Raw genomic sequence first — 27,887 nt, forward strand, 5'->3', positions numbered from 1 at the left:
CGAGCTTTGATTAAGGAAGTTCGGTTCCGTGGACTTCAATCTCCGCCTCCGCGTCTGCTTCCGCTTTTGCCTCGCTATCGCCTTCGTGTTCGGCAGCTTGCCCGTTTCCTGCATCCACTTCCTCTACCCGGGCAGAATCAATCACGGCTTGTAGCTCACTCATGTGCTTTTCAAATCTCCCCATCAGAGCTTCGAGTCCATCCTCTTTGCTTCGTGGGTCTTTCGGCACCCCACCGGTTCCACGAATATTCAGCATCATCCCGTGAGAAGGCCCGTCGTTGGGATCCTGGCTGTCGAACGTCGGCGCGGGAACTAGATCGGCGTTGAGGATCTGCCAGGTCGGAGAGAAGCTCTTCGCCGATGTGACACGATATTGTGTGGGGGGAACGGCGGCTGGGTTCGCTGCCGAAGGGGACATTGGGCTAGTTATGACCCCGGGCCCGGCAGGAGAGGTACTAAACGTGTTTTTTGCATCGGGCGTGACTTGATCGGCTGGCGCGGAGAATGGTTCAACGTCCAATAAGAGGTAGTGTGTTCGGACGCCCGGAAGAGCAGGTGGGAGGATGGATTTATCTTCTTCGTTCGGATCGTGGTCGGTTGGGCTATCGGGATCGTCTTCGAATTCTTTCTCCTTTTTCTCCGCAGGTATCGTGATGCCCTGGATTTCGAGACTACGAAATCCGGCTTCCTTGATGATATCCGTGTCGTCGTCGGAGAATATATAATGCACTGTTGGGTGGTGGACGGCCGAGCTATGCGCATCTTCGATGATGGTGAAGAAGGGCTGGAATGGTGGGTCGGGGCTACTTTGGTCTGGTTCTGCACTTTCCATCCCATGTGCTAGATATCCTTGTCCATCTCCAGCTTCATCGTAGCTCTGAGGGATTGTTGGCTGGTGCTCTGCCTCCGCCAGCACCGGCACGAGCGGCTCTGGGTCTTTGCTGGACCCATAGCTCGGGGAGAAGCTGGGGTCTAGTCGAGCCAGCGGTGACTTTGCGAGAGCCCCCGAAAAATCCTCCGAGGGCGACAACGTCTGAGATGGGTTGTCAGCCATCTCCATCTCCACAGCATCGTGGATCGCGGAGAAGTCAGCGGGACGCCGCTTCTCCTCATGGAGCTCTTATCGGCACGTGAAGCCGTTCTTATCTCCCATCGACACGTGATTTCGACATACCCCAGTTTGGAATTCAATTGGCATTGGGTGAATATTCGCAAGGAGCGCTTATTTTCGATGAATAAGATGTTTGCGGATACTACAGAGCTCATTTACAGCAAATGATGGCATGGCTTTATCCCTGATGCCTCAGGGCGGTTTGCGGCAAAGAACGTCGAAAGGTGGACCTTGATATCCGTGGACTATCTCGAGATCAAGAACTTCCAAATGATCAAAACATGAAATCTTTCAGAATTTTCGCTCGGAGCTTTATCTTTCTGCCGTATTGATACTAATGAGATAAATTTCAAAAGACTTTTATCATCATACTCCCCAAAGTCTCTATAACTGTATTGATCGGGGCATGTTTGGCCAACGTTAGCGGCAGAGCCTCACCCCCTCAGAACCACCGAAAAGAGCAGCTCCGCGCAGAACAATTTTTGCTGCCTGACCCAATATCTGGGACCTTGCCCCCGAAGCTCGGGGTGCTATCACCTTCAAGAATCGTCCGATGTGCTGGCGAATGATGCTGGGCCAGACAGACCGCTGGTTCATCACATCAGAAATGTTTGCTCATGACGTATAGAAGGCGCTTATTTGCGGTACTGTACTGGATGTACCTCTTTGTGGCTCTTCAATACGCCAAATTTTCTCTCAAAAGCCCCTTGGCCCACATAGTAACCCATTCGCAATCAGTCTTTCGCCCTTTCGGGGCACTACTAGTACGATACCCAGAAACCCAGGTGATGCCTGACGTGGCACTGCTCTCGCGTAGAATCTGCCTTGAGCCCCATAATCTTCCCCTTTGTCATTCTGCGCTAAGTCAGCGAAATAAAGAATTGTAACACGGACCTTTCAGACCTGAAGGATCCCTTTCCTACACAACTATTATACCCCAAGTTTCGCGTCCGAAGCAGATTTCCTTATTCCAAATCTCCAACCAAATCGAGAGGGATATTTAATCCTGAATTTGAAGTTTAAATCAGCCCCGGAGTCTATTCTAAAGCTGACTGTTCGGCGGTTGATGTTCACCTTGATTGGTTAATGCCAATGTAAAATTGCCTTAAGTAAAGAATTCACTCCTCAATCTTTACCCTTGCAGGCTAGTATTTCATAAGTACAAGATTAAGCTCAATAGTCTATTTTCAATATAATGGCTTTGCAAAGTTAAATTTCACCAACACGGTCAAGAGCAAACAATCTCGTGATTCACAACCGGAACTCGAGAGCCCGGATGAAATTTCCGCCAAAACAACTTGATCCCAAAAAGCGGCCCAGAAAGATACCCTAGATCTACAAGTTTAAAGCAAAAGTGTGTGGTTGCCGAGGATATGAGTAAAAAGGGCTATTATACCGGCCCCAATAGACTAGCCATATCATGCAAAAAGTGAACAGCCCAGGATTCCGGAGAATCCCAACGTACACCTCATGCGAACAAGTTGATACAGCACGACTGCAACATAGATTTGTAGTGTATCGCACCCCCGACATATCCACCTAGATTTTAGCCAGTTCAATTGGTGCGTAGTATTCATACAAATCGGGAGAAATAAGCGTTGATCCTCGGGCTATGTCAAGGGAGTACACGTTGGGCGACGGCGGACAGACAGGCGATAATTTCGAAAATATGGAGGACATTTGAAGCGAAAAACGGCATAGAAGGTTCCTGGAAGTCGGGAAAAAAGTATTAACGACGAATTCTAGACCGAAAAGGGGAAAAGCAGAGTCGTGGTTGTGGCTAAGTCGTTGGCAACCCCAGAGCCCTGCAGGAGTGTACTGAGAGCTTCCTCTGCAGAACTCGAAGCTCCCCTTTCTGTTCTCCATCACCACTCACCCCTCTTCAAAGTTCCTCTTTCATCGAACATCAACATATTTGATCTATTTCATCCAGATTGTATTGTTCTTATTACCTTGAACGTTGACATGCCCACCACGGGAGGTCAAGGGTCAAGTCGCGGTGTGGGGTCACCCACCATGACTAGACCGGAGGGTACCTCTCAAAAACAAGCAGTCAACCATACTGCACCACAGACAGATAGTTATCCGTCTCAGGAGTTCATGAATATGCAACACCAGAGGATGCTCATGCAAAGCGCATCCTATGTCGACCCTCCCGTCGGGATAGGCTGGCGTGGCACACCCCAAACCTTCACACCCGAGATCGACGACATTATCGGAGGGAGATTCAATCAACCTGTCGCCAGTGGCAATTTTCTTGACCCGAGAGTATGTTTTGAGCTGAGTGGAATCGGTCGCGATGATCGTTCCGCCGGCGCGGTTGGAAATTCCCCCCATCAGCAGGTTCCGTGGGATGTGCCAACACCCGAGTCGTATGCAAGGCAAGTTGGGGCCAGCATTCTCTCCAGTAACTACTGGTTGGCTAACTTTGTGAAAGCGTCAGTCCATACGCAGAAGGGTCTCCGGTCGTTGAGAGTTACATAATCTGTGCTTGGGAGGGTTGCACTTACAACGGCTGGTTCTCTGATAGAATGTCCGTCTGGAAGCATATCAAGGAAAGCCATCTCATCTCGGAGCAGATTGAATGCCACTGGAAGGGCTGTGACTACAGTCTACCTTTTGCCAGCAACAGTACACTTTGGCGGCATATCCGCACGAAACACATTGCCCCCAATGCGTACAGCTGCCCCCAATGCGGGAAGCTTTTCAGTCGCAAAGACAAGGTCTCGGATCACCGGCGTTCTGTTCACAGCTAAAGGAAGAGTGTTCAACACAAATCTTCGCGGCTATAAGATGCCTGGGCTTTCTTATCTTCCCAGCCTCTCCTCCTGGGGGGCTTCTTTTTGTTAATCACTGTGTTTTGGGAGATGTCACACCTCGCGGTACTGCGTATAAGTTCAACTGTCCTTACATCGATGTCTTGTCTTTAACGCGGTGTTCCAACATAGACCAGTTTTGTTTCCGTCGTATATAACCCATACTTCTTCGGGGGCCTTGCTTCATTCCGAGTCTGTAGTATGAACCGCCCGATCTTGTAGCTCGACAGGAATGAATGATCGATAGAACTTTATGTCTGGTAGATTCTTTTGTAAGCACTGGAACCCTATATTTATAGCAGCCCTATAGGAATGAATATCCCAATCGTAGAGATAATAAAATAGCAGTAGGTAGTACAAATGGGCGGAAAAGGGCAGAGTTCGAGCAAACGAGAATGAAAATTTTCAAAGAGACAAACCAAATACCGCTCTGCTGTCTCCACAAGATGATACAAAACAAATGATTGAGCCACGGAATGTAGTTTCTCCCGTTCAGAAGCGGTTTCGTGTCTTCTTTTGCGATAGACTTGATATTTATAGGCTGCAAAGTTGACACCGGGAGCCTCGAAGAACAAAATCTTAAGTGAGAAGACAATACTGGTAGAGGAAATTCAGTACAGAATCACAGCAAGCGACCATGTAAAGCGACCGAGACGAAAATTTCAAATGAGACGTAGATCGATCATTTTTCTTTCGGATCACTATGACAACCTCATAGCGTGAAACTGGCTTGTCGGAACGAGATTGAAAACTGCAGTTATTCCAAGGATATAACTTGAATTCAAGTCATGATATCGTTGATTTTCTCGCCTGGACTGGCTGCAATATCAAAATGAAGCCGTAGTTGAAATCAAATGCTCTGATGGGGAAAGATGATTCCCCCCCCACTCTAAGCCCTAGCTGATCAATTATTGGGGGCGAAATATCCTCGGTTAGTGATATGCAGATGGAAGCTCCAAATCTGCCCCGAACCCCAATTTTGATTGGCTTTCAATTACAAGGATACGATGGCGCAATGCGCTAAACCGGGCATTCATTAAAGCGACAGTCCCTTTGACTATTTATGTACATCGTATCAGGTAATCTGAAGTACATGTATTTTATTTTCCAGCTGGCTCCGAACATCCACCGACATCCTGACTGCAATACTTGGTCTTTAAAGATGCATCAAGTTTTTCGAATTTAGTTTCTAGCTCACCAATGCGACTATTTTCAATCATCCTACTTAAAATTGGCCTGTCTCAGAATATGAATTCTCATAGCTGTTAAAATACACAAGTTGGGAAATGGTAATATACAAAGTACCATTATTTGACTAGAGTGGTTAGAGGGGGTTTGCACATCTCCAAGGGGGCGTTCATCATCCATGTCGCCCCGTGTGCCCGTGCATTGTGATTTCGGTTCTCCGCAGATAGCGGTAAATGATTGGTAGTGGTGAATTCTGCCTTGCTTAAGTGTTGTAGATCGTTCGTGGGGAATGCTGCAAGTCATCGAAAGGAGATGTTCGCAATTTCATTCAATTCAAATCACAAAATGTGGATTAAATCGAACTCTTTACTCCGCACATATGGCTTGGATTTGGAGTTGATTCACCTTGACGGGTATTAAACATTGACATGTGAGGAGATGGTGTATACCTAACTCTGCCCTTTCCAACAGCTCGGTCGCTCTGTAGTCGACGCGTAAGCGTCAACCTTTGCTGTAGGAATTTAAGGTGGGGCCATCCGTTTGACGCTATCTTTGAGCAGAAGCTCCAAAGACCTGTGCGTTTTCCTTCTGGTGCATTTGGCTGAAGGATTTTTAATATGCATGTATTCTTCGAACATCGTCGTATGTTTAGATTGCGAAACTAAATTTAAAGATCGAGGTTAACTAAAAATCTTATTTATACTATATAGCTACATAGGAGCATGCTCGCGTCAGTCGAAGACTGCCACACGCCGACATGATCTTGCGAGAGATGGCGCGGCTGCAAGGCCTGCGGGACCTCCATCTATAACGAGGATGTCATAACTGTTTCGAATGATACTCATGATGGGTGACATAAAACTTTGATCAGTGAGGATTCGGGAAACAGGGCCAGTGGAGAAAAAGGCGAGCTGAAGAAGGAGAAGGGGGATGGATAAGTTGGGTCACTATAGAAATAAAGCGGCACCTGGAAGACATGCGACAGGGACTGAAATGCTGAGGTGGACTAGCCATCGAGATCGGATCAGCTTCATCGGTCAAGCGTTGGGTGTGGCAGCACATGTAGAGACGCTGCATGAAGGAGTGGGCGGCGAGTAAAGTTGCACTCTAATATCACCAGTTGGTCAGAATACCACGCAAGATGTTGAAACTATCTGAAAATATGCCTGAGCCATGCACTTCAATTATCATACACTGGACGATGTGGACAAGACGCGTGTTTCAAGTACTATGGAGTGCTTACACGTCAATCAGACGGAGGGGAATATTAATTCAACGTATGTTGATATTATTGTGAAGAGTGAAACCAGCAATCCATTATTTCCTCCTCTAATGCCCGTTATACATTGGCTTGCGGGTACAAATGCTGATGGATTAGATCCGCTTTAAAACAGAGCTGGGGGTGATGCTAGTAGTTATTACTAGGAGCTGGAGACAATATGTGTAGCCCTGAATGGCTTTGCTTTCTTCTTTTTTGCTTAGTCTTAAGATTTCCATCAACTGTACAAGAATCTATTCGTTAAACCCTAAACCCTAAACCCTAAACTCTATTCGTCCCGAGTCCTCAAGAATGCCTTTGCTACATCCTAAACTCCTCCTTCACAGCTCTGCCAAACTTCTCAACACCCTGCTCGAGATTGTCCTGCGAATCTGTAGCAACAAACGTCATCCTAAAGAATACTTTGTCCGTGAAGCTCTCAACATTGAACCAACTTCCCCTTGCAACAAGAACCCCATGAGCCTCTGCCCGCTCTGCAATTTTGTTTTCAATATGGTCGCATTGCTGCTCTGCTCGCTTCTCTACACAGTGGGGGTATTTCTGTAAATTCACAGTAACCCACAAGAACATTCCATGAGTTGGTGTCGTCCATGTACAAATATTCTTGGGAAGATGCTTCTCACATGCGGCAATCATGATGTCTCTTCGTAACCGGTACTCTCCTGATAAATGACTTATCCAGTCAACGAAGCCTTCTTGGCCCCATTTCTCAACAAGTAGCTTGTACAGCATTACCTGTGATGGTCCACTGGGCGATGAAGGTCCCACTTCAGCAAAGTTGGCGAATGTTTCGATGATTTGCTTGCTGGCTGTAAGCCAGCCACATCGAAGACCTGGAGCGAATATTTTGGAAGTGGATTCTACACGAATAACACGACCAGACTTGTCAAGGGACAGATATGAAGTCGGCAGTGATGTTCGCAATCTGTCAAATGGTCGGGTATCCAATAATGAGGACGATGACCCACTGAGTCGCAAAAAGAAGTACGGGTCATCTTCAAGGATCACTAGATCGTGCTTTTCAGCAACTTGGTAAATTGCATGCTTGCGAGCTGTGGACTGGGTTGTCCCCGTTGGATTCTGTCCAGACGGAATAATATAGAGGAAGAAAGGTTTGCGACCTTGTGCTGTGTCCCAGAATCGAAGTTTAGTGTCCAAATCTTCTGGTATTAAGCCATCATCGTCCATTTCGATGCCCTGCGTCTTCAACCCTTGGGCTCGTAGGGCCATAAGCGTCCCCGAGTAGGTAAAGGTTTCAGTCAAGACCCAATCTCCCCGGTTGCAAAACATGCGCAGGGCCATTTCGATAGCAGAAGTCGATCCACATGTGAGGGTTGTGTCCCAGTCTTGATAAGGAGGATTATGAATGAGACCAGTATTCTTCCGAAAAAAATCAACTAATTGGCTGCAGCCCGCAGGCTCGGCATAGTTCAAAGCACATGAAAGGTCAAACGCTGTTTCTCCCTTTTGGCATTCCATGCGTTGTGTTCGGTAGTTAAATCCTTGGGATTGACGACACTCTTCAGTTTCAGCCATTATCATGGATTGCCATGGAAAATATAGCGATGTTGGTCTTCCTGTGCTGAATGGGATAGTCGCTGAAGGGTTGAGTGTCTTAGAAGAGTCTTTTAGGGGCGAAGCCCCTTGTGTTAGGCTCTCATAACTCAGTCGATGATCCCATCGTTTTGCCAGTCTCTTATAAGCGCCAAGGTCTGTCGGTGGAAGCTTTTCGACGAGGAAGTCATGTCTTTTGTCATGCTCCAGATGCATTTTGGTGAAAAAGTGCTAAAAGGGGATTTCCAAAGTAAAATACGGATCAATCCATGAGTAGTAGTACTAGGTAGTCCAGATGCTCGAAAGGACCCTAAATTCTGGACGGTTAAGGTGTCACTGGCCCCGACACCAAAACTATATATGTATTTTGTGAAAAAATGACCTGCTCTCAAAACAATCGAGGATCTTAGTCCATGCGCACTACTCCTTTGCCGACAGGCAGAATTAATAAGCTGTTGGTATCTCTGCATCCATGGATGTGCATGACCAGTACATCCCTGATCATCATCACGATGAGACTGCTGCAGCAACATGTCAATCTATTTGGCAATTGAAATGTCGTTCGAGGCATGAATTTTTCAAGTTTGATAATAAATGCATTATATTGAAGATCATATGCAACCTTGGAAACTTCTTGAATAACAGGTTCCAAGGTTTGAAAACGATATATCACAACTTAGATCATGCAGGTATGATATGTCACAAACGCTATCATGATGCAGATACCTAGCCATTATTCTTTCATTGACAATGGCTAGCTGAGGATTTGAGAACTTATTTATAAATTAATTGATAATAAATCGGGGTATCCATGTCTTACAAAGTATGGCGTAATACGGGCGATCGAGAACTCAAACCCAACTAGGCACTGGCAAGACAATGCCACATGCCTAGTACTAACCGGCCCCACATTAAATTTTCCAATATTAATTGGACCCTCGCTTACGAGGGTCGGACACCCAAATGACAATGTGCCCCCAAATGACACTTTGCATGAAAATATTACATTTCAACTTTGTCGCATCGCTACACCACCACTATGGCAGATACCAATAAGCAAATTGAGCACCGTATTCATCAAGCATGCGAAAAAGCACTCCTACAATCTCGGCCGAATTACGCACAAATTGTGCGTGAATTTGACGTGCCATATCGACGGCTTCTTCGCCGCGTGCAGGGTACTAATTCGTTATTTGAACGAGAACCCAACGGTTGTAAGCTCAATTCTATACAAGAGGAAGCTCTATGTCATTGGATTGATTATCATAATAAGCTTGGATTATCAGTAAAACATTCTGAGATTGCTACAGCTGCTCTGTCAATTCTACAAGAAATAGAACCTGATACAGCTATAATCAGTGACAAATGGCTTAAATACTTTCTTGATCGACACCCTGAGTATTGTGTACACAGGCGCAAAAGTCTTGATATTGAACGGCTTCGTGTATATACTAAAAAGTCTATGGAGGAATGGTTTAAAAGCCTTTAGCGTATGATTGAAAAATATGGGATTCAACCTGAGGATATCTACAATTTCGACAAAACAGGCTTTTAGATTAGGGTTGGTAAAGATCAGTGGATTGTCACATGAGAGCCACGTCGAAAAATTGTTTTTGGAAACTATATAAATCGTGAATATGTGACTGTTGTTGAGGCTATATCAACAGATGGTTTTACCGTTCTACCGTTGATTATTTTAGCCGTAAAATAAGTTTAATATCACTGGTTTAAGGACCTTAAGGATGACGAAAGAATTACTGTGACTAAAACTGGCTATATAAATAATCTACTTATATATCAGTAGATTTAAATATTTGAAAGACCTATATATTTATATACTAAAGAATCCTGGCGGTTGCTTATCTGCGACGGTTTTAGTTCGTATCTGAAGTATGAATTTGTTAAATTTTACGAAGCTTTAGTTATTCAACCCTTCTTCTTGAACGCCTATACTTCATATTTGGTTCAGCTATTAGACGTTAGTGTATTTAATATCTATAAATACTACTACAGTAAAGTAATTGAGGCTATAACTACTACTAGATATACGAAGTTTCAGAAAGTCGATTTTCTTACTATAATTACTTCAATCTACACAAAAACCTTTATGTTACGTACAATCAAGCTTAGATATCAGTTATCTAGTATCTAGCTATTTAATCCTACTATTATATATAATAAAATAGTTGATTATACACCTGAACGTACTGAATTGCCCCTATCACCAAATAAATCTGAATCTTCAACCTTATTACTCTCATCCAATTTTAGTACACCAACAACTATTCAGAAGATTCAAAAACTTAAAAAGGAGCTTCTTCGAAGTAGTGAAGATATACATGACTATACAATAGCTATTCAAAAGCTTGCAAAGTCAGCGCAGTTAGCTGCATACTAATTGAAGGAAGTACGACAGGAAATAGAAGCAACAAAAGCTGCTACACTACGTCGCGATGAGCGATATAACCTTTCAAGATCAGGTATTCGTACGCGAGGTATTGTATCAGCTCGGAATCTACAAAAAATGAAGCGAGATAAGGAAAAATTAACGGAATTGGAAGCAATTAACAAAGTACGCCCTAAATGGCGCAAGGTTATGGAGGAATTGAAGCGTGAATCTCGGCGTTCAGGGCGGCGTCTACGGCGCTGAATTTTTGATATATTGCACTTTATACGCTATATTATATATGGTTATATGCAATTAAGTGGTAATTATAGTATTGTGTGGTATATCGTAGTATTGAATGTAGGAATGGTAAAAAAGTGTCATTTGGGGGCACATTGTCATTTGGGTGTCCGACCCTCGTAAGCGAGGGTCCAATTAATATTGGAGAAGTTTAATGTGGGGCCGGTTAGTATGCTGCACCTGCCAAGTCGACTGGCGCGCACATTTCCAAGGTTTGTAATAGTATTCAAGCACTAGTATAGATACAAGGTGGAATGTTAACTAGGTCGCTAGGTATATAAGTGGAGCAGTACTAGTAGTACTAGCTAGGTAGCAGGTATGTGTATATGTACCATTGATATCACTCTGCTTTACCACCTATAGCCCTGGAGGACTAGCACCCATGACGTTCCAAGCGTATGCTAACTTGAGCCTCCAGGGCTTGGAAGAGCTTGGAGTGTATTTCTCACAGTGGACTCCTTCCGGTTCTCAATGTTGATAGTAATATCGAGAAAATTTACTAGTAAACAAGGAAAAGTCTAATGAACCTTGGCTGTAAAAGCTTGACACGTTTTTATATCTATCTAACAGTCCGACCTAGACACCAACACACAGATTTATCTCGTTTCAGTAGTATTAGTAGAATTTTGTATTTTTCTGCGGTCTTTTGCTTTGATAATCTTTTTAATATTGGGTATACATTCAGTATTTCATTCATCAGAGCCCTCGCAAATGGATTCTGACGGTCTAAAGTGATAGAGCAGCATGGTACTTATTAGTCAGAAGATCTAGTTCTATTTTTGATTCAACAGCCCTGGAGGTCTGGGAAGTATGGTGATTTTCTAGAGATTACCAAGTAGTGAATTCATTTTAACCTCAATGAGACAATTTCGCACTAAACAATAAACCCAACCCAGCATTTTAGGTCATTTTTCTATAATTGCACTCGATTATTAAAGTATTACGTGGCATTGCAATGGATAATCATTACTGGATCTTTGACTTCAACACCCCTAATCCAAAGCTCCTACCTCAATTCTTTTGAATACCATTATCACAACAGGGAAGACACAATCAAAGCACTCAGTAGCTTTAGTTGAATGCTATGGATAAGACAAAATTTTGAATTATGCACGTTTCATTAAGTTTGAATTATTCTTTACCATAGCATTTTATTGTCATCTAACCCGGCGTTTTGCCAGATTTACCTTCTTTCTAAATTCCCTGCAAGCAATACTGTCATGAGCCTAGGTCCTGCTTCATGCCACTACACGGTCACTCTTGCGGCCATGTTAACTAGCAAAGGAGCTGGGTGGAAGGAAACGTAGGATGGGCAGTCTAGCCATTCGCTCAAAGAACAGGCGCTGGCGGGTTCCAACGTTAGATTAAAGTTCCAGAGGACATGCGCGACTAGTAACTTCATGCTGTCGTAAGCGAATCTGATAGAAGCATCGTCAGCGGAAAAGCATAGAAGTGGAGAGAGAATATCAGCTCGTACTTTTTACAAATGCAGGCGCGAGGGCCGACCGAGAAGGGTTGGAAAGCGCCCTTTGCATCTTTCGTGAACTCGGAGTCCCCCAGCCAACGCTCGGGGATAAATTCGTTGGCTCGAATGAAGTTAGTTTCGGAGCGGTATGCACTCCATTGACTGACATTGACCACCGTCTACATCGTATTCAATCAGCATCTCTCGGGGCTGATCTCGCATGTAATACGGAGGGAACTTACGTCTTTAGGGATGAAATGACCAGCGACCATGGCTCCTTCTTCAGGGGTCTGCCGGGGAAATCCATTAGTGATGGGGGGGAGCCATTCGCAGTGACTCTTGGATGACAGCCTGCAAATATGACAGATCGTTAATGGTCGAAGTGGTTATATCAGTGTCAGAGGTAAAAAGAGCTCGGATCTCCTCGGTGAGTCGGTTCAGAATGACTGGGTGCTGCAAAAGGAGGGCGGTGGTAAACGTCAATGCTAGGGAGGTGGTCTCACTCCCGGCCAGAATGAGGATGCTGGCCTGTTGCTCCACCTCATCGAGCGAGAGAAGTCCATTGCGGTTTGCTTCGAGCATCGGACTGATGAAGTCTGGCCTGTCGGTTGCCCCCTCGATGCGCTGCCGCACCTTTCAAAGCCATTATACCGTGTAGCTCTCTCTTTTCGGTCAAGGATGCGGGCACCATGGCGGCAAGAACATGCTGGAGAGGGCGAAAACGGTGGATGACATGGAGCAAAGTAGACATGTTGAAATGGTCCAAGACAAAATCCACCCATTGGTGGCAGGTGGATGAGTTCATACAGTCGAACGACTCCCCGAAAGCAAAATCTCCTAGTAGATCAAAAGTGAAATAATTGTACCACAGCCGAAGATCCACAGGATGGCCTTGCTTAGATTTTAGCCGCATTCTTTCGATAAAGCAGTCGATGTTTCCCTGCATTATGGTTTCCTGCCCTTTAGCATCCGAGACGCGAATGCTGGAATCATGGCGCGCCGAAGCCGGGCATGATTGACATCATCCGCCATAGTCAAGGTGCGGGAATCGACAAGCATCTCGTTGAAAAATGTAGAATCCCGAGGAAACGGAGTTTTTCCGTATTGTCGACCATATATTTCGTTCCAAGCTTCGGGCGATATGAAAGACAATTTATTGGGACTGATGCGCACGACAGGTCCGTATTTCGCGTGGGCAGCATTGGTATATCGATGCAATCTACCCTGTAGTTGGGATAATGCTACTGGGATTGAGGATGCTCCGTGCACGGGTGACCCCGGGAATCGCGATAGTGGGTGCAGTCATAAATTGTAAAAAAACTTGACGAAAATTGTCAAGAGTAACTCCAGCGCAGAAGCAGTTAGCAACACGTCAATACGGGCGTCAATTGCTCAGTTAGAGACCTACTATGGCCACGAGACTGCTAAAGTTCAGTGCGAGGACCGGAAAAGAGGCAAGAATGCTATTCATGATAATGGAAACCGATAGCAAGATTGGGATCCGTGATGTCAAGAAGGATGAGGTCGGTTTACATCTGGCTTGTGATTCTGGAACAGGAGGAATACAAGTTTCCTTACCAACAGCACGAGGCGATCTTTGTTACGATGATGGATGAAACCGACCTCGGGGATCAGCCTGTCTGTTTTCTTTCATGTTGAAATCTCTTAATCGGAAGACAGAACGCATGCGAGATAATTCTGCCCGCAAAGCCTGTATGACCCTGATTCTTTCCTGCAAGGGATAGAACTGAGGTAGAAGCTTATCATATTCCTATGGCTTGCAGTTCTCCAAGAGTTGTGACGTTTCTATATAGCGGTCACCAGAAAGGATGCTGTAAGACTTCGCGAACCCGTCCCACTTCTGGGCTGCTGGATGCACTTGACGCCGCGAGCTCATATGCAAAGACAAACTGCGACGATTTCGCCGCTCATAACCAATGCACCTGCAGCTCCTTTTTTATTATACGTATTGCTTCCATATGAAAGTATGGTGGGTGCAGTGATGTGGGTTGGTGGGACTGCCTGAATGAACTAGCTAATTACTACATGAAGGGCTGTCTGGTGGCTGACGATGAAGTAATGCAGGTAGTATAGCGTATTTTCAAAACTGAAATACATTAGAAAGAAGACAAATCAAGTATTTCAACCCTTCACTACATTGGCTGCGTTTTTGCTAGCTGCACCTAGTATAACCCGAGGAGGTTCGTGGACAAATCAGAAAATTGCTGGAGGGTAAATATAATATAATTTAACCATTAAACCAGTTTTGTTCGATTGGTTGCCTCGGTACTAGCTTTTACTAGTATCCTAGGATTCGACAGATGACCCCGGACTCTCCTTTCCTACATGCATATGATTTAGACAGCATATGAATGCTCTAGATTACTTCCCCAATGCATGTTAGTTACACTACATATTACTCCGTATTAGCATGGAGCTTTCGAACTCTAGCCTTTCCAGCCCCCTTCATTTTCGCGGTGGTTGATACATCTCATTTCGCTGCATAGGCGAGAAATGACGTATCAAATCGCATGAAAATTCTGAAAATGGAAAAGGGAAAGGCCCAAAAGAAGAAAAACCTGGCTAGATTAAACTGGCATATGCGCGGTGAATATCTAAATTGGTCATTCCGTCAAACCCCTCAATTGCTACGCCTCGAATAGTAACTAGACGACAATTCCAATTGAGCGGGTATTAGACGAACCTGACGATATCGGCACTATGCTACAGGGAAATATATGGTTGTCACTTGTAAGTTTCTGGCAGATTATCTGCGATGACTGGAAGCAAACCTTGCTGATTGCTGGTTTTTTTGGATGTTTCTCTCTACAGGCTATCATTGCGATCTGTTCGCGTTTCATTTGGAGACTCTTTTTCCATCCGCTAAGCCGGTTTCCCTGTCCCAAACTGGCAGCAATATCGAATCTGCCTTATGTTAAGTGGAGTCTCAACGGCGAGCTTCATACAAAAATCCAGGAATTGCATGATAGATACGGCGATGTGATTCGGATCCGCCCCAATGCCCTAACCTACCGGAACGCACAGGCCTGGGCGGATATCTACTCGCATCGCAAGACTGGCAACCCGGCTTTTGACAAAGATCCCCAGTTTTATATAGCTTCTTCCAGCGGCGGGAAACCTAACTTGATCAATACTAATAAAGAGGACCATAGTCACCAGAAGCGGCTATTGACGCATGCATTTTCTGAGCGGTCCTTGCGAGATCAAGAAGAACTGATTCTTGGATACATCGACCTCTTCATTGTTCGATTGGACAATTATGCCACCCAAGTTTCAAATGACCAGCATAATGCCCTGGACCTTGTACACTGACTGAACTTCTTGACATTTGAAATTATTGGTGACCTTGCCTTCGGTGAGCCTTTTCGCTGCCTGGAAGACTCAGAATATCACCCGTGGGTTAGCACCATGTTCCAGAGTATTAAAATAGGGGCTTTCCTTTGAGCGCTTTCAATTTATCCTATTCTTGCTTTCCTAATCCGCAACGCCATGCCTAAGAGTTTGATCCGAAAACGCATACAGCATTATCAGCTGAGCAAAGAGCGTGTGAATCGGCGATTAGAAATGAAGACCTCGCGTCCGGATTTTATCTCCTATATCTTGAGATATAATGATGATCGCACGATGGATACTTCAGAGATCCAGACCAATGCGGCTCTCATCATTCAGGCTGGCAGTGAGACCACGGCTACAGCCCTAGCGGCATGCAATTTCTATCTTCAGAAAAACAGGGACTGCTACACGAATCTTATTGAGGAGATCCGCAACTCTTTCAAGTCTGAGGACGAGATAACGTTTCTATCGGTTGCGAAGTTACCGTTCTTGAATGCTGTCATCGAAGAAGGCTTGCGGATGTATCCTCCATCGCCAGCGATTGGACCACGGGTCGTTCCTAAAGGAGGAGCACTGGTTTGTGGAGAGATTCTTCCAGAAGATGTGAGTCTATGCGCAACTTGAGAAATAGAAAATTGCATGCTTTCTCCAAGGGGCTACTTCAGACACTGACAATACCCCCTCCGTAACCTAGACTTCTGTGTCTGGCGCCCATTATTCGGCATTCCGAGGGGCGTCGAATTTCGAACAACCCAACTCATTCATTCCACAACGTTGGCTTCAGCAAGATGGCAAATCCCGGTTCAAAAACGATAAACGCGAGGCCTTGCAACCCTTTTCAATGGGCCCACGGGCTTGCATTGGTCGCAAGTAAGTATCTATCTCTCTGATGGCTTTTGATTCTTTTACCAACCTACTTCGCCATTCAAACAGTCTAACCTATGCAGAGATGCGTCTTATTCTCTGCAAGTTGTTCTGGAACTTTGACATAGAACTTGATCCACGGGCGAACAACTGGGATAAAGCCAAAAGCTACATTGTTTGGGAGAACCGGCCACTATGGGTTCGTCTTCGGCGAGCCCGCCATTTGTCAGGAAGTCGATAGTCAATAGCTTATCAAATTTTGAGTAAATTAGGTCAGTCCTTGAGTCAAGTGAAAGCCATTAACTCTTTCGGTTTCAAAATGAGTAAATAGTACGAGCTCGAAGATTCTAGTGGGACAACATTTCTGTCCTCACAACTGGCTTGTTTCAAGTTCCTGAAGCAAATAAATCATAATATAGAACTTGAATTGAGATGCAAAAAGCTCTGTACGCACTCATGAGTGGGAATTATTTGCATTTGCTCCCGTCGACCGATGAGTGGCTCTCTGGGGCTGTATTGCAGGATTTCCTAAATCTGTTTCTCTTTGGGAACAATGAAGGGGTAAAAAACAAAAGATTCTAACTAGAGTATAAAACAGAGTATAGTTTTAGAAAGATAGTATCAATTGATCAATCAAGGCCTAGTATAAGAATGCTAAGATATTAACTAGTAACTACAATTTACTTAAATTATTTTCTGCGGGTGGGAGATCTGCATTCTACCCAGAATCCAATTTTCAAGCAATGGTTCATCTCATTCAACAATATCTTTGAAGGCTGTTAGTCCAGTAGTATCAAGTCGGTCCATATTATTTAAGATAATATCGGCCGCCTGCTCCTCATCTTATCATCGGCATACGTACCTACCTTCTGTATGAACCAACCCATGTCAAACTTCTTCGTGAAGCCATTCTTTTTAATCATCGGGATGGTATCCCTTGTCCAACTTCGGTAACTCTGTCTAGGAACGTCATCCTTCTGGGGTAGAGACACTGCCTTCAGCACACTGTTGATTTCCTTAGTTGTGTAGGCCACCTTTCCGCTCCATTTCCCGCACTTAGCAGTCATGAGGCCTTTGAAGGACGAAACGATGATAGACTGCTCGTATGAAAACTGGTTTTTGAGAGATTGGTTGAAGTGGCACCGCTCTGGGAATACCGTCAATATAGGACTGAAAAGGCTTGGCATGTTGAAAGTCCATCAACACCTGGATATGACGCAATTTCGTCCTAAGATTGCTTCATGCATGAATGGAGATTTTATTCAATCCACTTTAAGACGGAGGATTTCGACCTCAAGTTCTGAAATTCGCTCAAGTTGCGCAATATTAGGTTGATATTATGAATTCAATTTTTTGAATAATTGATCATCGGTTAGTTATTTATCGCATGCGATAAGAGCTTGTCTCCGTTCAACCTGACGCAAAATATTCTGAGATAGAAATATGCAGTAAAAGAAAAGGGGTATCCTTGCACCAATGAACTCCGCCTGAACCATGCACGCAGAAGTCGGTCATGCCTCTGTCTCTTCCGGCTCCTCAGTTTGCTTCCATTCGAATTCTAGGCGCGACGAGTTAGTATATGATAATTCGATGACACAAAAACGGTCCTACGAATTGGATACATACTTTGTCGGCACATTGGACATAATCCCTTGGATGATTCTTGCTGGATCCAGGTTAAAAGGCAATGCTATCCGGAAGAAGTCGGTCAGCACAGTTCCACAGGCCCACAACCAGCGGGGGAGGGAGTCTCACCATGTGAAACGAATGGCCGCATTTGCCGAGAACTGCGGAATGTATTAGTATTAGTCATGTTTTGATATTATCAAGCAAGAGAGATTGGTCGTACGCAGGGAACAATCGTCGCCGGGGAATTTGCAGGTCGGACAGGTGCCGTCGAACTGGACGCGACAGATACCGCAGACCTCATCTTCGGGGATGTCCCAGTGCCAAGTGGCGATTGCATTCCATTCTTTGAGGGTGACTTTCATTGTGTGAGTGAATACCCTCGAGGAAGGTAGGTGTAAATAGAGTAGAGTGTTGTGAAAAGGTAGGATGTTCCCAAGATAAGTGATAATTGTTATCATCACATGAGCTGCGGCTTCTCCGCAGTTTGGCCTCCACTTTCCTCCACCTCCAACTTCCCCTCCCATTCCAATCTGCTTTGCATTTAATCCACCTCACACCCCGAAACCATGGCTTCCATGGCTTTTCGTTCTGTGCAGCCTATTCGTGCCTTACGTTCTTCCATGCCGTCCCCCGTCTCTGCTTTTGCTGGCCGCCAGTCCACCCGCAATATTTCCTTCAACTCATACCTGGTCACCCCTACACAGCTAAACGAAGCATTGAAGAAGAACCCACCGACCAAAATCTCCACCTCGCCTAGAGTCATTCCGCTCTGTGCAGCATGGTTCATGCCAAATGATCCCGAGGGTCGGACGGGAATTGAGTCCTTCCGTCAATCTCGCATTCCGCAATCGCGTTTCTTCGACCTCGATGCTATCAAGGACCAGGATTCACCTTATCCCCACATGCTCCCAACTTGCGAGACATTCGCCGAGGCCATGAGTGAATTGGGGATTCGTCGTGATGACGAGATTGTTGTGTACGACACTGCTGAGCTGGGTATCTTCTCTGCCCCCCGTGTGGGCTGGACCCTGCGGGTCTTCGGTCACCCCAATGTGCATATCCTGAACAATTATCGTCTCTGGACTCAGCAGGGTCTTCCGACGGAGAGTGGGGAACCTGCCCAGTTCGAGAAGAGCAAGTATTCCGTTCCAACTTATGACTCGAAGTTGGTGATCTCCTTCCGCGAGATGAAGGAGCTAGCCGGGGATTATGGAAAGGAGGGTGCTGAGGAGGTGGAGATCCTGGATGCGAGATCATATGGTCGCTGGGCTGGTACCGACCCTGAGCCCCGAGCGGGTCTGTCCTCAGGCCATGTGCCGGGCTCACGAAGTTTGCCCTTCCAGCAACTGCTCGACCCGGAGACGAAGACTTATCTCCCCGCTGAAGAACTCCGGAAGGTCTTTGAGGATAATAAGGTGGATGCTAATCGGACTATAATCAGCTCTTGTGGCACTGGTGTCACTGCTTCGATTATTGAGACTGCGCTGGGCGAGGCAGAGTATGGAGATGCAAACTTACGCCGTGTTTATGATGGCAGCTGGACGTGAGTATCGGTTCTCTATATGGGTCTCCTATCAATCAAATATACTGACTTTCTCTAGTGAATGGGCGCAAAGGGTTAAGGAGTCGGATGGACTGATCAAGAAGGTCAAGGCATGAAGGTGGAGGGTTGTACACTACTCGGCGGCACTTGGAGGCTAGACTGCATAGATATCAGCACTCACGCACTCACTCACTCATCTCATCTCATTCCAGCACTCACCACTTTATTCAGCTACGATTATACTCTCAGCTTATCTCTCAGCTCATTCATCCTTTGAACTTACCTTCATCTTTGTTTATTTATCTTGGGAGGTACTGTGATCTGCCGTCATAGTCAACAACACCTAACTCGAACTTCAACACTGGCAGTTGAACTGGTTAATTATAGCCTTGGTACTGCCTAGGTAGTATATATGTAAATGATTCTTCTTCTCGCAATTCTATCAGAATATACCTACTACTAGTAGTAAGAAGTATTCAAGTTCATATCACTCTGTTAATATCCCATACCTTGATACTCGATTAGTCATCCATACTACACACTTCTCTCTTTCCTCTTTCTCTCTTCGCGTTCTCTTGACTCTTTCAACTTCCTTTGAATTCCCCTTCTATTCTATCCTATCCAAACTTGAAGATGCTTCTGATGCCTACTATCATATTCTCTCCTCGTGAGTACTATTTTCGTTCTCGACCTCTCATGTTTCTGCTCTGATGCCGGCCCGCTGTGCCCCCACATTCCCAACTCCAACCTCCTTCTCTGCTGACTCCAGTCCTCCTCCACCAAGTTGCGGCTGTCAACACCTCAACCCCCTCAGTATAGGGCACTTCTGCCCTCTACTTTTTTTCTCTCTCGTTCATAAGCCCCCGCCATGTCGACTGGACGCAAAGTCTTTCACTGCGCCGTGGATGAGACGGCTTTGACCACCAACATCAGCGAAATCAAGAAATGGACCACCAACGGGGCTATCGACCTCATTGTCCCTCTTTACAGTAAGTGATGATTTTCTGCTGGATACGCCTCACTTGAAGCCCTCAACATCGCCGGTATTTCCTCGGCTGATACCGCACTGTGGTGATCTGACCTTCTTCTCCACCAGCCCTCGAACGCCTTCATGCCTTGAAACGGGCGGGATCGCAAATCGCCATCAATGCCCGCGAGGCCGTTCGCTTCCTCGACCGAGTCACCTCCGGTAAAGATCAGATCACCGCCGACCGCGTTACTCTCCAAGGGCCGATGGAACAGTACGAACACTGGGAAGATGCCGAACAGTTCTTTCTCCCCGAATTCGAGGAAGAGCCCGACATGATGAACGAAGCGGACCCTTCCCTCTCTACGCCCGGATTTCAGGAAATCAATGGCGTGAACGGCCCGGCGGATCTTTCGCAGATGTTGCTGAGTAAATTGAACTTCAAGCGGGAGGCCGAGGCCGCATCAATCGAGTCCGCCGGTTCGCCCAGCGGACCGGGCTCGCGCACATCCTCCCGGAGTTCGCGCACCAGCCCAGAGTGCGCTCAGCACGAGAATGGTACTTCCAAGTTGGACAAACCCAAGTCGGGGCATCAGCGCACAGCATCTGGGTCGATCATCCCGGTCGCTCCGCCCACTTTGCGACCGTTGTTGAGCGCCCTCTTGTGGCGACTGCACGGCGGGCCGGATGCTAAAAATTCGGCCAAGGGCTGCATCCTGGTCACTAACGACCGCGCGACGCAGGTGTGGGCTCAGAAATTCGGGATCGGAGTCAAGAATATTGTCCAGCTACGCACGGCCATCCAGTACGAGGAGCGCGAATTTAAGAATCGCTGCAAATACGTTGAAAAGACTCAGACCCAACCGACCGTCGACCAGCCGAAGACCCTCCTTTCCTACGAGGAGGATAGCGACGAAGATGAACTAGTCTTTGTGCCCCGTGGAGGTGGAGGTCGTGGGAAAGGTAGCAACAATCCTCCTCGTGGAGCCAAGGCTGGTTCTTCTGCTCGCAAGGGCCCAAAGAACAAAATCAAGACTGCGCCCGCGCCCGCGCCTACATCCACACCCGCACCCGCTGCGCCCATCACCACCGAGACTGCTCCGATCGAAGTCCCCACACAACCCATCGATCCGAACTCCTTTAGCCGATCGCTCGGTCCCAACAAGACCCCCACGGTCGATCTGAGCACACAGCAAGGAGCGGCCCGAAATATCTCGGGTGCCTCACGTCGACCCCCCAGTGGTGGGCGTCGTGGAGGTTCTGGTCGGGGCGCTGCACGCGGCAATGGACGAGGTCGGGGTAAGTTGTGGGTTCCTTGAAGAGCCGGACGGGTCTGTCGATCCCTTTTTCCTTTGGACAAATTCTTTGTTTTTTTGATATCGTTCAAGGCGTTCGACAGACCAAGTCTTCTTTTTGTACAACCATTGCATATCCACCGGAACGAAACGAGTTCGTCATCTTCTTTCCTGTTAACAGGACATCGTGGAAGGGGGGTACTTTCACTTTCACTTGAAACATGTGGTTGTCTCTCCCCCTATCCCCCATGGCCCATGGCATCTCAACTGGCATGAAGCTTTCCTCCAGATCCGATTCCCCACATGATCGGTCGTGATGACCCCCGAACTGCATGAACGAACGTCAGCAGATTCGGCGGGATATGATGTGATGTGATGTGATGTGATGAATGTGATGGATGACTGGAGGTAATATTCCTGGGCACTGCCTCTGCTGCCTCTACCTCTGCCTATGCCTTTGCTGCCTCTACTCTTGGGTATGGGCTTTCTTTGGGAGTCGGTATTGGTCGCCCATGAGCTGGACCGGCTTAGATAGTGGATCTCTTTTGAATCTGCATGAATTTATCTCTTCAAATTATTGTTTTTATCTCCTTTGGAGACTAATATTCCCTGTAAATCGCCAGTTGTACACTGTTGCTGTTGTTGCTGTTGTTGCTGCTGGTCAGCTGACAGTCCCGTGGTCCGCCTCACTTGACTTCAAAACTACTTCACTTCGGACCTCCTCTTTATTTTTTTACTTTTGACTTCCCCCTCCCTTTCTCCTTTAAATTTACTCCACACATCAGTCCTTCTCTTTTCTACTCCTACTATTTTCACCATCACTATGGCCAGCGTCGACGAGACTCCCCTCAGCGCCGCCCCTCACGAGCGCCGCAACTCGCTGGAGAAACACCTTCAGATGCGCCCCGGCGTTCAGGACCTGAAGGACCGTCACATTTTGCTTGACACAAACATTTCTCCGTACGTTTTTCTCTACGTTTCCCTTGTCGATTCCATTGCTAACCAAATACGACAGTTCCCTCCAAGCCGCCCGCCAGGAGCTCGACCGTCAGCGTACCCAAGATAACCTAAAGAAGCACCTGGAGAAGCGACCGGAGCGCGATGAGTTGATCGAGCGTATGCCTATACCGTTTCATTTCTCTCACCAAAACTAAGCCATTCCCTCTGCCCCTCAAATTCGACGCCCATCGCGGTAATCGCGGTAGTACTTGCTAACTACTCAAAAGGCAACATCCTCCCCGCCACAAATGCCGCCCCCGCTCTCCAAGCCCACGCCCGCGAGCTGGAAAAACACATGCTGGCCGATAACCTTGAGCACAAAATTCAAAATCGCCCCCAGCCTGAAGATCTCATTGAACAGGGCATTCTCGAGGAGGATGAAGATCCGCGCTCCCCGACTTCGACTTCGTAACCAGCGTGCGTTTCATACTTTGGACTTACCCCGCAGTCTTTGTTTCACCGCGCCTTTACTACTCTGAAATGCGCTGCGCTTCCCCGTCCCCTTTTTGCCTTTGCGATCGACTTTCTTTGACTGGTTTGGGATCCACTTCTTCAAGACTCGACTACTTTATCGGCTTGACGCTCGATCTTTCTATATTTTTCCTTTCTGCAAGGAGGTATCCTTTGATTGTTCCAGTCCCACTCAACTCCCCGCAGCCGTGGTCGTGACATCACCGTGACGCCTGTCCATAGTTTTCTCCGCAATCAATTCACTTTTTTATTCTTTGATTCTTTGGTTGGTTTGAGCTTGACTAATGAACGTAGAGCCCGTAGTATGATGTTTGCTTCCATGCTACCCTGCGACCCTGGGTCAGATCATCCAGCAGTGGTTCATGATAATTCCCCGCATTCGGAGAGACTTTAAGCTTTGTATTGACTTGAAGAGCTTCAAGTCCCATTATGCAAATTATACTACATTAAATATAGATTAAAATACCCCCAACACCGCGCACCCAACCCGTTCAAAATTATATCACGATTCAATCAGCCGTAAGACCAACCTTCGTTCCATTCTTGGATGTCACAGTCAACCCTCTCGACTCCTCCCAAGGCCCAGGATCCCGACTCTCCAGCACGCGGAATTTCTGCGCCATGCGAACAAGAACGTATCCGACTTCGGTCAATGCATATCTTTGGCCGATGCAAATTCGTGGTCCGCCGTTGAATGGCAAGTATCCCCAGCGTGGTTGCAGTTTTCCATCTTCCCAGCGCTCTGGGCGGAATACTTCTGCGTCTGGTCCGTAGATGTCTGTTCGTCGGTGCATTGCGTATACATTGTATGATACAAATGTGCCTTTTGGTACAAAGACTGGTGAGAGGCCATCTTGTCCTCCGCCGAGGGGTAGGACGGTGTTGCGAATTGCCTCGCGGTTGTTGCGTGGTACGACTGGGTGTAAACGGAGTGCTGGGAGAGTTAGAACCGGTCTTCCAAGGTTCAAGATACAAGAGGATGCAAACTTGAAGTATTATGCGGATAGCAGCTCCAAGCATGATGGGGCAATCTTACATTCATTCATGCAGCATTGGACATATTTCATGTTGTTCAATTCTGAGTATGTTGGTGGTCGACCTTCCAAAAAGGCGACTTCTCTGCGTAACTTCGCCCAGATAGCTGGGTCCTTGGCCAGTACGAAGAATAAATTACTTAGCAGACTGGCAGTAGTATCACGACCAGCGAGAAGGACATTCATCAACTCGTCAAGAACGCGAGTCCTGTCGGTCGTTCGTGCAGCGAGCTCATGGGAGAAAATGTGCCTTGGCCGCTTTATATCTGAATCCGATTTTTCAGTCTCGGGCTTTTTAAGCTCGACGGCTTGGAAGGCTTTGTCGACAAATTGCTGGACGAATTTTCGGCAGATTTGGTTGTATTTCTCTGCCTTGGCCTCGTCGTGGGAGAAGAATAGCTTAAGTGGGAATGGAATGCCACGCGTTAAGATGGCCTCCTGAGCATTATAAAATGCTTCTGCAAATCCACGGTCTGACTCCGACTGTGACTTCTTTAACGTCCCAACTGACTGGCCGAATAGAAATTCCGTCGCGGAATCAATCGTGTATTGGAAGAATAGTTTCTGCAAATCGACGGTTTTCCCGTCGCGGGGCAATAATGCGAATAAATCTTGAATCAAATCCTCAAGGATCGTCAAGTCCGCTACCTGATCGCGAGTGAAACTGGGTCGAATTAGAGCACGCGATGAGGCCCATTGATCGCCATCTGTGTCGAAGATACCTTCTCCCAGAAGAGGTTTGAAGGAAGGAAGACGGAAACCGAGACGATAATCCTTGAAGTTAAGCGATAGGACTGTCTTGATATTTTCTGGCTCAATAGTCGTTATCTGCTTCGAAACTATTCCGATGACTTTGTGTGTATTGCCAAAGCGGCGATAAAACTCTGGTGTTCTTGCGATGATTCTGTTTTCTCTTAGCGCTCGGATGGTTGCTGGTATTGTGTCGAGCCCGAAAAAAAGGGTCTTTATTGGCAGACTTCGCCACGGGCTGACATCCATGGGCGCGTGCGAACTGGCGACGGGCTAAGTAGCCTTTGAGAGAAATGTAGGCTATGACCCCTAGCACTGTGACCAGCACAAGTATCAAACTAGGTGGGAGCCGGACAAGAATATGCATGTTGAGTTATAGAGCAGTTAGAATGCTCATGAAAGGCTATGAAGTGATGAGGAATCTTGATTATGGGGTGAGGTGTCGTTTATGAAGGCAATAGTCAAGCACTAAGCCACACTCGTGCCTAGCTTTGTTCGCGGGGCGGCCAGATTTGAATCCCGAGCCTGTCAGATACAAAGTCCTGTTGTGGGGTCCTGTCAACTGGTGGTCATATCATTGGAATATGAATGTTATTAGAATCTTGGAGCCTATATGGATAAACTCTTAAGAGTTTCGACGTATCAAGGTGAAGGATTTGTTAATGACGTGTGGAATTATGGTGGATTATGGAAACGGACACGGAGTCAAACCAAGTCCATGTCCGTGCATCTGACTCTCCGCACTCTGTACGGAGTATCCGAAATCCGATGCAAGGTCCAAGCACTTCACTTTTATTTTAGTGCTAGGGGCCCCCCTTAGCTTTAGGCATATATCTTATTCTTGATGCACCATCAGTATTCTGAATTGATTATGATGTTACATAGTAGGTATTTTAATTCGCGTCAACACCTTTAAAGTTCTACATATCGGTGGAATTTACCTCGATCGAGTGCTTGACCAATGCCGCTGAGATAATCAGATTGGTATAGAATTACATTCAGTTCAAAATGCCAATATAAATCCTTTCAAAGACCTTGAAAACGAATAGCAATTGAAGGATAATCCGTGTCGTGCATACCCGCCTTTGTAGTACAAAAATCCCGATTGGCTGAGCCATAGGGCTGCCAAGAGTTAGTAGTTAGTTAATTAGTTATTAGTACTAGTTTACTAAGGATCTACTATTTAGTACTTGCTAAAGATTGCAGTGCACGTCTTAGTCAATCTGATTCAGTTTTCATACTCGAAGCTTTAAAGAGAGGCTGTTTAGCTGGGTCTATTGACCAGCTATCTAATTTGCTTATGCGCACACTGCAGGTTTCTCAGTCACGACGGCTTTGCCGACCGAGTATTGACGGATGAAGTTGGCATCTGAAATTACTTCCTCGCGAACCTAATGGAAGAAGTCAGCAATAATTCCAAGCCGTACGGCAAACCGGGAATACTTACAATCTCCAACCCACCAACAAGCTGACCGTCAACCCATAACTGTGGAAATGTAGGCCAGTCACCAAATTCTTTTAGACCCTCACGAACACCCTTATCAACCAGTATATTGAAGGAATCGTACTTTATATCATGCTCATTCAGAACGGCGACCATTCGTCGACTGAACCGGCACAGAGGTGACTTCGGTGTCCCCTTCATGAATAACGTAACAGGAGCAGACTTGACCAACTTGCAATATTGCAATATCTCGGAATTTTATTGGTCAAATTTGGCATTTCGCTGTGGTTTTATAGCAGCCAGTACCGTGCCAACACATCCGTATTATCAACATTACAAAATATTGGATACAACCCCGGGGATGCCGAGTATTGGGGATTGCACAGACCATCGAGTGAGTGAATTCGAGGCCAATCACTAATTACCATTTGGCGAGCCTCGTTTCTCAAATTTGCAGAAGACGACTAGTAGATGCAGTAGATGCAGCTATTCAGCAGCCCCACTATCCTGGGATAACTAGAGTTCAACACCCAGGAGTCAATGTCTGGCTAACCTGCAATTTCTCTTTTAAACTAACACCAAGTGCTTCATAGGGCTTGTATGCATAGAATCTCGCATTTGTAGTTGCTTTCGTAGTTTGCAGGATGGAAGGACCCTCAAAGCTAGATTACTTTCTGCAAAGGCTCAGTAAATGCAGGTGATGCATGCCCGAGTTCAACACTAGTCCGAATGGGGTGGAAATCCAATGCATTAACAGAAGGTATACTCGGCACCATACCTAAACATGCTGCTCTCATGTGTCTGTTGAGTGATTCAAACGAAAGTGGCAAGTGAGCAAGCTGATAATCCTGCTTGGGTCCGGGCGAACAGTTTTCATTGGGTCAGTTTTGTACCACGTCAGTCACCGTTTTTTTTTATTACACTGGTTTTGGACTTACATTATACAATAGAGGGTAATATTTCATGTTGCCGATTCTGATGAAGCATGGATCTGAAGCATTGAGACGTCATTGACTCATGCCCACATCCTCGTATTGCCAGAGGGGTAAACTTGGACGCTTAGGAATCTTCGCTAATTTCCTGTACAAGGGTATAAATTGTGGCCAATTCCTCATCTTTCTTGTTCAACCCATTCAAGCAATATTCCTGGAATATCCATTCTTCCCTGTCACCATTTCTGGCTGTTGTTGTTCAACATGGGCTACGAAATCACTATAAATGGCCCCGATGGGGACCAGAGTTTTGAGTGTGCGGATGATGTATACATTTTGGACGCAGCAGAGGAAGCTGGCATGGATTTGCCCTATTAATGCCGTGCAGGCGCATGTTCAACTTGCGCGGGACTTCTAGTTTCGGGCGAAGTTGATCAAAGCGATCAATCATTTCTCAACGATGATCAGTTTGGGCAGGGCTTTGTTTTACTCTGTAACGCTTATCC

General features: G+C 46.3%; 14 protein-coding genes across 14 annotated transcripts; 7 read left to right on the forward strand and 7 right to left on the reverse strand.

Moving 5' to 3' along the window:
• Nucleotides 1-10: 10 nt before the first annotated feature.
• Nucleotides 11-1,054, reverse strand: N7533_003647 (uncharacterized protein; the record flags this gene model as incomplete). Its single annotated transcript, XM_057100297.1, has 1 exon — nt 11-1,054. The coding sequence occupies one exon, from the start codon at nt 1,052-1,054 to the stop codon at nt 11-13; it is 1,044 nt and encodes a 347-aa protein (XP_056962985.1).
• A 2,022-nt stretch (nt 1,055-3,076) lies between these two features.
• On the forward strand, nt 3,077-3,867 carry N7533_003648 (uncharacterized protein; the record flags this gene model as incomplete). The annotated part of the gene is made up of 2 exons (XM_057100298.1): nt 3,077-3,483; nt 3,549-3,867. The coding sequence occupies 2 exons, from the start codon at nt 3,077-3,079 to the stop codon at nt 3,865-3,867; spliced, it is 726 nt and encodes a 241-aa protein (XP_056962986.1).
• A 2,827-nt stretch (nt 3,868-6,694) lies between these two features.
• Nucleotides 6,695-8,164, reverse strand: N7533_003649 (aminotransferase-like domain-containing protein; the record flags this gene model as incomplete). Its single annotated transcript, XM_057100299.1, has 1 exon — nt 6,695-8,164. One exon carries the CDS (start codon nt 8,162-8,164, stop codon nt 6,695-6,697), a length of 1,470 nt encoding a protein of 489 aa, XP_056962987.1.
• A 3,716-nt stretch (nt 8,165-11,880) lies between these two features.
• N7533_003650 (uncharacterized protein) lies at nt 11,881-13,012 on the reverse strand (the record flags this gene model as incomplete). Its single annotated transcript, XM_057100300.1, has 5 exons — nt 11,881-12,052; nt 12,112-12,278; nt 12,342-12,389; nt 12,448-12,732; nt 12,788-13,012. 5 exons carry the CDS (start codon nt 13,010-13,012, stop codon nt 11,881-11,883), a joined length of 897 nt encoding a protein of 298 aa, XP_056962988.1.
• A 496-nt stretch (nt 13,013-13,508) lies between these two features.
• On the forward strand, nt 13,509-13,715 carry N7533_003651 (uncharacterized protein; the record flags this gene model as incomplete). The annotated part of the gene is made up of 1 exon (XM_057100301.1): nt 13,509-13,715. The coding sequence occupies one exon, from the start codon at nt 13,509-13,511 to the stop codon at nt 13,713-13,715; it is 207 nt and encodes a 68-aa protein (XP_056962989.1).
• Nucleotides 13,716-14,820: 1,105 nt separating this feature from the next.
• Nucleotides 14,821-15,432, forward strand: N7533_003652 (uncharacterized protein; the record flags this gene model as incomplete). Its single annotated transcript, XM_057100302.1, has 1 exon — nt 14,821-15,432. One exon carries the CDS (start codon nt 14,821-14,823, stop codon nt 15,430-15,432), a length of 612 nt encoding a protein of 203 aa, XP_056962990.1.
• Nucleotides 15,433-15,609: 177 nt separating this feature from the next.
• N7533_003653 (cytochrome P450) lies at nt 15,610-16,558 on the forward strand (the record flags this gene model as incomplete). Its single annotated transcript, XM_057100303.1, has 3 exons — nt 15,610-16,056; nt 16,148-16,323; nt 16,387-16,558. 3 exons carry the CDS (start codon nt 15,610-15,612, stop codon nt 16,556-16,558), a joined length of 795 nt encoding a protein of 264 aa, XP_056962991.1.
• Nucleotides 16,559-17,070: 512 nt separating this feature from the next.
• Nucleotides 17,071-17,504, reverse strand: N7533_003654 (uncharacterized protein; the record flags this gene model as incomplete). The annotated part of the gene is made up of 2 exons (XM_057100304.1): nt 17,071-17,159; nt 17,180-17,504. The coding sequence occupies 2 exons, from the start codon at nt 17,502-17,504 to the stop codon at nt 17,071-17,073; spliced, it is 414 nt and encodes a 137-aa protein (XP_056962992.1).
• A 324-nt stretch (nt 17,505-17,828) lies between these two features.
• Nucleotides 17,829-18,308, reverse strand: N7533_003655 (anaphase promoting complex subunit 11; the record flags this gene model as incomplete). Its single annotated transcript, XM_057100305.1, has 4 exons — nt 17,829-17,875; nt 17,944-18,007; nt 18,073-18,104; nt 18,167-18,308. 4 exons carry the CDS (start codon nt 18,306-18,308, stop codon nt 17,829-17,831), a joined length of 285 nt encoding a protein of 94 aa, XP_056962993.1.
• A 204-nt stretch (nt 18,309-18,512) lies between these two features.
• N7533_003656 (sulfurtransferase) lies at nt 18,513-19,605 on the forward strand (the record flags this gene model as incomplete). The annotated part of the gene is made up of 2 exons (XM_057100306.1): nt 18,513-19,489; nt 19,548-19,605. The coding sequence occupies 2 exons, from the start codon at nt 18,513-18,515 to the stop codon at nt 19,603-19,605; spliced, it is 1,035 nt and encodes a 344-aa protein (XP_056962994.1).
• Nucleotides 19,606-20,357: 752 nt separating this feature from the next.
• On the forward strand, nt 20,358-21,775 carry N7533_003657 (uncharacterized protein; the record flags this gene model as incomplete). Its single annotated transcript, XM_057100307.1, has 2 exons — nt 20,358-20,478; nt 20,586-21,775. 2 exons carry the CDS (start codon nt 20,358-20,360, stop codon nt 21,773-21,775), a joined length of 1,311 nt encoding a protein of 436 aa, XP_056962995.1.
• Nucleotides 21,776-22,574: 799 nt separating this feature from the next.
• Nucleotides 22,575-22,905, forward strand: N7533_003658 (RPEL repeat-containing protein; the record flags this gene model as incomplete). Its single annotated transcript, XM_057100308.1, has 2 exons — nt 22,575-22,711; nt 22,767-22,905. 2 exons carry the CDS (start codon nt 22,575-22,577, stop codon nt 22,903-22,905), a joined length of 276 nt encoding a protein of 91 aa, XP_056962996.1.
• Nucleotides 22,906-23,730: 825 nt separating this feature from the next.
• N7533_003659 (cytochrome P450) lies at nt 23,731-25,254 on the reverse strand (the record flags this gene model as incomplete). Its single annotated transcript, XM_057100309.1, has 2 exons — nt 23,731-24,155; nt 24,258-25,254. The coding sequence occupies 2 exons, from the start codon at nt 25,252-25,254 to the stop codon at nt 23,731-23,733; spliced, it is 1,422 nt and encodes a 473-aa protein (XP_056962997.1).
• A 1,049-nt stretch (nt 25,255-26,303) lies between these two features.
• N7533_003660 (thioredoxin) lies at nt 26,304-26,650 on the reverse strand (the record flags this gene model as incomplete). The annotated part of the gene is made up of 2 exons (XM_057100310.1): nt 26,304-26,396; nt 26,453-26,650. The coding sequence occupies 2 exons, from the start codon at nt 26,648-26,650 to the stop codon at nt 26,304-26,306; spliced, it is 291 nt and encodes a 96-aa protein (XP_056962998.1).
• Nucleotides 26,651-27,887: the final 1,237 nt, after the last annotated feature.

The sequence above is a fragment of the Penicillium manginii genome (genome assembly GCF_028828005.1).
Source record: "Penicillium manginii strain IBT 31320 chromosome Unknown utg000003l:1.0-959480.0:1.0-959601.0, whole genome shotgun sequence".
NCBI classification, from domain to species: Eukaryota; Fungi; Ascomycota; class Eurotiomycetes; order Eurotiales; family Aspergillaceae; genus Penicillium; species Penicillium manginii.